General features: G+C 45.1%; 1 protein-coding gene across 1 annotated transcript; it reads right to left on the reverse strand.

Moving 5' to 3' along the window:
* Positions 1 to 2,317: 2,317 nt before the first annotated feature.
* On the reverse strand, positions 2,318 to 6,956 carry s1pr1 (sphingosine-1-phosphate receptor 1). Its single transcript, XM_041041320.1, has 2 exons — positions 6,894 to 6,956; positions 2,318 to 5,947 (listed from the first exon to the last, which is right to left on the reverse strand). Exon 2 carries the CDS (start codon positions 5,823 to 5,825, stop codon positions 4,704 to 4,706), a length of 1,122 nt encoding a protein of 373 aa, XP_040897254.1. The 5' UTR covers positions 5,826 to 5,947; positions 6,894 to 6,956; the 3' UTR covers positions 2,318 to 4,703.
* Positions 6,957 to 7,193: the final 237 nt, after the last annotated feature.

A 7,193-nucleotide genomic window follows, 5' to 3' on the forward strand; every position in this document is an offset into this window, starting at 1 on the left:
TGATCCTCACTGCTGAAACCTACAACTCCCCCCTTGATTTTCACACTGCACTGAGTCTGATGTAGTGTCTGGGTGTGGCCACAGGGAGGCAGCACATAGTCGCACCAAACTCAAACATCTTTCCCCCTTTTCTTTATTCCTGTTATTTTCTACCCTTTTTCTTTTTCCTTTCCTTCCATCTCTTCCCTCTTTTCCTCCTTCACCTTCTTGTCTCCTCTTCCACTTTATCCTCTCCCTCCCTTCCCCCCTCTGCCTCTTCCTTTCTTCTCCTTGTCCTCTCTCTTCTTACCTCCTAACCTCTAAAGATGCTGTCATCCTGCTGCATTAAAAAGGCCAGAGTGAAGCTTCGTTGCAAAATCCACCCAGCAGGACCAGGACCAGCATTTCACCTTCTTCTGTTAGGGTTTTAAATTTAGTTTAAATTTATTTCTTTATTTTTTTATTTTCAGACCATTCAAGAACCTGCTAGTGCTCTGTCAGAGGAGCAGCCGGGTGACCAACCATGCCACCCGTCTCACCCTGAGTGGAAAGAGTACTTTCCTGTCTGACGACATCCTGGCTAACTGCGATTCTCATTGGTTTTGAAGGCAGGGGTGACTGTCAGAGGCCTGATCGGCCTGATCTGACTTCTGGTTTTGTGGTGAGCCCCTGGCAACAGGACTTCAGGGAGGAACTGGCCTCTTTACTGTTACTAACTGTCCACTCCACACTGGGCTCATTGTGGGGTGGAGTAACTGTGTCACTCATCTGTCTCCTGTCTCTCTGAAGCCTTCTTATTCCTTCCCAGAGTTCTTTAACCTCTGACGTGTTTAACAAAGCCCATATTACTTCCCTGCCCCCCTCACCGGTCATATGACCGGGCCCCTGATGTCTTCCCCGGGGGCCTCACGTCTCTACTCCCTGTCAGCCCTGGAGATGGACAGCAAAAAAGACTATGCCTGTGTCCCGACTACCAGGGGTTCAGTGATGTCACCAGTAAGAACAGGTAGCCCCTCCCACTCCTGTCAACAGCTTTGAACTTTTGCGGGGAGTTAGCATGTTTACCAAGGTTGATCTCAGGAACACCTTTCATCTAGTTCACTTCAGTGGGAGTGGTGAACATCTGGTAATGCCACTTGGCCTCACTGATGCTCCAGCTGTGTTTCAGCCCAGTCAATGATGCACGACATGACATGCTGAATCATTTTTTCATCTGTATATGTGGAGGACTTTCCTTTTTTTTTTCCAAAGATGAAAAGGAGCATGTGCAGCACATCCAAGGCTGAAAAAATGTGAACTCCAGCAGGACCCTGCCCGGGTTAGTGCAGTCACTGGCTGGCCCCTTCTGCTCTCAAACAGTCAGAGATTTTTGTGGTTTGCTCATTTTTGCATCTTCATCTGAAACTACAGCTCTGTAGCAGTTCATATCTTCACGTCCCCTGGCACCAAGTATCAGCCGACAAGGAAAAAACATCCCCTCATTCCCTTACCAAGAAAATGATTTTTCCTGCATAAAATTCTCTCTCTCTCTCTTTGCTGAAATTTGACTAATTTATTTTCTAAAAAAGCAGGATTGGACTACAACTCCCCAGAGACCCTCTGCTTTGAAGAAAATATTCATGAATATTCATATTGCTGTGTCTTTAAAACATGTTAAGATCAGTCCTTCTTCTCAAAATAGCAATGAGAAGAAAGTGAACCATGATGAATTAATTCTGTTTAAAGAGGCTCCAGTTGCTCAAACTGGGAACCGTTCATACCTGAGGTTCAGCTGACTTTGAACTAATTACCTGATTCACTTCTTTAAGGCGACCCCAGGTCAGTCTGGATCAGACACCGAGGTCATCAACTGACTTTGAACTGTGCCTCCAATCAGAAGAAGAGCTTTTATTTACATGGATGTGTCCCTGCAGACTCACAGAACCCCCCTCCCAACTGGGTCAGAGGTCAGAGGTCAGCAGCAGCAGCAGCAGCAGGATCAATGAATCTCAGTAATGAGAACAGTCAGAGGTGAAACACAACCTGAGTCCAGACTGGTTTGTGTTAACACTGTAAACTCACTCCACATCTCACAGCCAGACATTTTACTCCAGTACAGAACTAAGTGCAGTTTTTAGGAACTCGTACTTGAGTATTTCCATTTTCTGCTACTTTAAACTTCTACTTCACTACGGCTCAGATACTTTAACACTTTGATGCAGATACTTACTGTATATATTATTACTCCAGCATGAACGACCAAAGTCCTTTATTACAGATTTACTTCAGTGGTTCCAGTATTATTTCACGTGTTTTCATCATGTACATTTTACTGCTCTGACTCAGTCTAACACCCAAACCTCAGCTCAGCCTCAGCTTCACTTCATACTCTGACTTCAACTGTCACTCCCACTGAAACTTCTGAAACCTCTTTTCCACTCGTCCCATTTTTACTATTTCTATTTTAAAGTCTCTCAGTAATTCTGTTTCAGCTGCCACTTCCAGTTCTTTCAGTGCTTCAACAACATCCCCGTCTTTAGCCACTACTGTCACACAAACACTCAACTTGTTAAAACACTAACTTAACTTCAGTAGCGAAATATTAACTTATTAATATTTCAACTAATAAACTTCAGCAGTGACCACGTTCACGTTCCCTTCAGAAAATCAAACCCTTCCTAATTTTTGTACTTTCATGTTTCCTTTTAAATTCGTAGCTTTGTTTCTGAGCTGCTGGCTTTTCTGATTTGATTTGTTCTCAAACACAAAGTGTGTGTTTCTATCTCTGACTTTATTAAACTCTAACAAACCAACATTCAGTTAAACAGGGCAGACAGACGGACACACACTGCAGGTTGGACGGAAACACAGAAAATTAACAGATTAATTGATCAGGTTGAAACTTGTAGGGGAGTGGTCCCTACGGAAGCTCATTCCTGCCAAAATTATTTGAGCCGATGATGATGAAAGGTTCTGAGTATAGGATAAAAATCACTGGTTGTGAACATGACTCCATTTAGTAGCTTTTCTCAAGCTGTCAGTTGTGTCACCTCAGCAGGTGGAGTTTCCATTTTTTCTGAGCACTTTAAAGATGTCTCACAAATGCTGTGACAATCTTTAAATATACTGATGAAGACCATGTGAAATGGTCAAACTCTCCAGTTTCTAAATGGACCTTAAGATGAGAAAAACTTCAAACCTCGATTTTGAGAGTCAATATGGATTTTAATGTAATAATTTTGTCAAAATGTTATAATTCTGAGACATTAATAAGAGTTTAATTTTTTATTACTCCAAATTTTTTAATTTCTTTTGGCAGAAATGAGCTTCTGTAGATCTTATTGTTTATCTGACAATGTTTTTTCCTCCTTTCTTCAAATATAAATTAATTTGACTACACAGACATAACTACTGACGACGACACGCGGGGAGAAGAAAATACACAGTGACCAACAGATTCTACAACTTTTACACAGTTACCTCTTTACAAAAATCTCACATCAAAAACGTGAATTCAGAGTTCAGGTGCTTCTCAGACTCATTACACGTATTAATCATCAGTTTTACATCTTTTCTCATCCAGTGTGAAAGTTTAGTTCATAACAGGAGTGAAGCAGGGTTCAGGTTTTTTTCCGGCCTCACTGCCGAGGAAACTGAGCTAAATTTTTCAGAGAAACGTCTCATTTTTTTGAATTAATAAAGAGGCGGCAACACCAGAAAAGGACAAAGCTGAACTCCCTCCTGTTGCTACCAGCAGCTGGTGTTGTGCTGAGCACCAGAAACATCCAAACCTCTCATCTGAAGGACCCTTCAAAAGCAGCAGGTGTTTCTTTTCTGGGACGCCAAAATAACCAGCACCTCAGATTTCAGTTAGCCTAACCCTACATGCAGATGTTGGAAAATGATCCTTTAAAGTGCCAGATTCTAACCTGCTAAGATCGAATTCAGCGAGCAAAGACGCAAAGATCCTGCCTCATCACACACAGGAGAAACAACATATTCACAGCTGAGTTTATGAAAAGCACCTGAGCTCTGAGTACCTTAATTCATGAGTTGGTTTCCACATGTGAAGTGTTTTTAAGGGAAGTGGAGGAAACAAAACAAAATCTCCATTAATTAATTGGTATTTCTTAAATATATGACAGTTGTGAATTTAAGTACTACAGGTTCTAGTTGTTCTTAGGGGGTCAGTATAAAGTCTGCATTCTTCTTCTACGAGGATCAGTAACACGTTCTATGAAGCTCAGACCATGATGCATCAGGACTCATGAGTGATTCACAACCTTCAGAAGGCTTCAACTGGTCCGGTCAACGCTTCACAAGAGCTTCTGCTGTCAGCAGGTCCTCAATGAACCTGGACCACCATGATCCACATTAACCAAGTGAGTTCAGATAAACATGAACCTGAAGTGTAGCTGCATGTTGGAGCAGAAATCCTCCAGAGATCCACCAGTAAAACCAGCTGACCCTCCTGCAGGTGTGCTGATGCGTTCTGATGACACGTTACAGGTGTGAGCTTCACACAGACTGTGGACCTCCTCTATCTGAGGGTTCACTGGCCCCAGTTTAACCTGTTTGAAAGTCTCCATAAGTGCTGTGAGTCCTGATCAGCTGAAGGTTCAGATCAGTTCATGATGACACCACTTGGCGCCATTTACACCTGTTTCCTGTACAAACATAAAAACTCTGTCTGAGCCCGAACATCCTCCTCTCTACGACCAGTTAACAGCCAAGCGTTCAGACGTTTAGGATGACGAGGCGGCATTCCCCGAGGACGCCACCATGGTCTCCCTCGGTGAGTACTCCACCTCCTCCTTGTTGGGGTGGGAGGAGTTATCTGACTTGCTGCGGCTGAACTCTGCGCCCACAATGGGCCCGGTGAACTTGCCCCTGGGCCGGATGCAGGCCGTGCAGCACAGCAGCGTCTTGAGGAATGCGCGGCGCATCTCATTACTGGTCAGGGTGTAGATGAGCGGGTTCATGGCTGAGTTGAGGACAGCAAGTGCAAGGAACCACTCTGCCTTATAGAGGATGGGGCAGCTCAGCGTCTCACAGGCCACGTCCAGCAGCAGGAGGATGAACAACGGCGCCCAGCAGGCGATAAAGCAGCTCAAGACGATGATGACAGTCTTCAGCAGTGCCAGTGACTTCTCTGAGCTCTTGCTGTTGGTGCCGGCGTTGCTGCGCCCGTTGGATACTTTGCGGAAGACGAGTTTGCGGCTGCGAGTGCGCACCAGTACGTAGATCCGAGCATAGAGCACCACAATGGCCATGAGGATTATGCTGAAGACGGTGGTGCAGAACAGGATGTAGGTCTTGTGGTAGAGTGGCAGCACGGTGGAGCACTGTGTCATGCTCTGGATGCAGTTCCAGCCCATCACCGGCAGGCCGCCCAGCACCGCCGCGATCATCCACACGGTGCTGATGAGCAGAAAGACGCGAAAGGTGTTGCCATTGTTGTGCAGCTTCATCTTCAGCATGGTGAGGTGGCGCTCAATGGCGATGGCCAGCAGGCTGAAGACTGAAGCTGCCAGCGCCACAAACATACTGCCCTCCCTGAAGAACCACTGTGTGGGTGTCAGCTTGTAGGTGTTTGCGCCTGACAGCAGGATGTTGGCGGTGTAGACAACACCTGCCAGCAGGTCGGACAGCGCCAGGTTCCCAATGAAATAGTACATGGGCTTGTGGAACTTCTTGGTCCTCCAGATGGTGGTCAGGACCAGGATGTTCTCCAGAATGATGAAGCAACACACGATGATGAAGACTACCGAGTCAGCCTTCAGACCTGAGTCCTGCTCTGTCTTCCGGAACTTGCCGGTGTAGTTGTAGTGTTTGGCGATCAGGTCGGAGTAGCTGGGCTCAGCCATGGCCTGCAGCTGCAGCAGGAGTCCAGCAGGGGGCGCCGAGTCCTCAAACTTCAGTGCTTCATGTCAGGTAGTAACCCTGAAGAGGAGCAGAGAGAGTCCTGCTGCTGGAGGAACACATGGTCCTGCAGAGAGACACACAGCTGTCAGAAATTCACGTCAAACTGGTCCAAGAGACCTGCAATCCCTGGTTTCTGATCAGTTAGAGGACAAAGGCAACTTTAAATCACTTCAGTCATGTCTGGAGTGAGAAACACTCTGTGGGGTAAAATCAAGGTTTTAACTTCTAGTTCAAAGTTTCTTTAACTAAAGGTTCATCAGGAGTCACAAACCTGCAGGAGGTCCTTAAGCTGGTCTAATAAAACTGTACAGAGCCCTTCAGTCTGAAAACTTTATACTTCGAGTCAATGATTTGAAGGTGACAAGCGAAATATCCCTGAAATTCACTGGTTGTTGTGTTTCATAAAAGCAGTGGGTGATGGTGACTGAAGAACAGGAGCAGGACTTTGGTTCAGCACAAACCTGCTGAAAGTGATGCAGTAAAATTGTAAACTGGTCTATGATCAGCTCCTTAGTGAACAAACATCCTGAAAAACCAGGGTCACTTACAGCTGAGAATCTTTTATTCTGAGAGGCTGAATCCTGATCCTCAAAACCTGTAACTTGTCTCCTCAATCTGAGAGTCTGAAATCCTCCTCTGGTCTGTGAAGACTCTGATTCAGTTTGATGAAGGTTTTAAGTAAATTCCCAGTCCGGTTAAATCGAGCCTCCCGTTCATCACAGCTCTTATCTAAGTTTCTGTTTTCTAATACAATTGGGTAATTTTTATGGTAAAAAGCCAAACTGGATCCTCTGAGCTGGAATTTCTCTTTGAGTCAAAGTGACTGACGCGGTTTGATTCTCCACTGAAAAGCGACTCAGACCCAGAGACCCAGACCCGCTCCTGAACAAAACTCAACACAAAGAAGCTGAAACTTGACCGCAAACACTTTTCTGACTTTCTGCTGAAGCTTTGCTCAAATCTGAAAAACGGTGAAACGATTTTAATCCGGATTAAAGGCAGAATTTTACCTTAAGGCAGAGTCCGGAGGAAAACGGTCCGACAGCGGGGCGAGACGGAGCGGAGAGGGGCCACACACACACACACACAGAGAGAGAGAGAGAGAGAGAGACGCGCGCGCTGAGGATGATGATGACGATGAAGATGCTGCCCTTCTCCAGAGCTCCTCGTTATATTTTTTTCTCCTTTATTCTTCAGGAAAACAGATCAGATCAAGAACGAAACTAATAAATATGTTTATTAATAGTCAAGCTCATATTTACATTTAAAGACGTTTTATAAAGAAAAAAATAATCGTTTTATTGCAAGAG

Source organism: Toxotes jaculatrix, chromosome 6, assembly GCF_017976425.1.
Source record: "Toxotes jaculatrix isolate fToxJac2 chromosome 6, fToxJac2.pri, whole genome shotgun sequence".
NCBI classification, from domain to species: Eukaryota; Metazoa; Chordata; class Actinopteri; family Toxotidae; genus Toxotes; species Toxotes jaculatrix.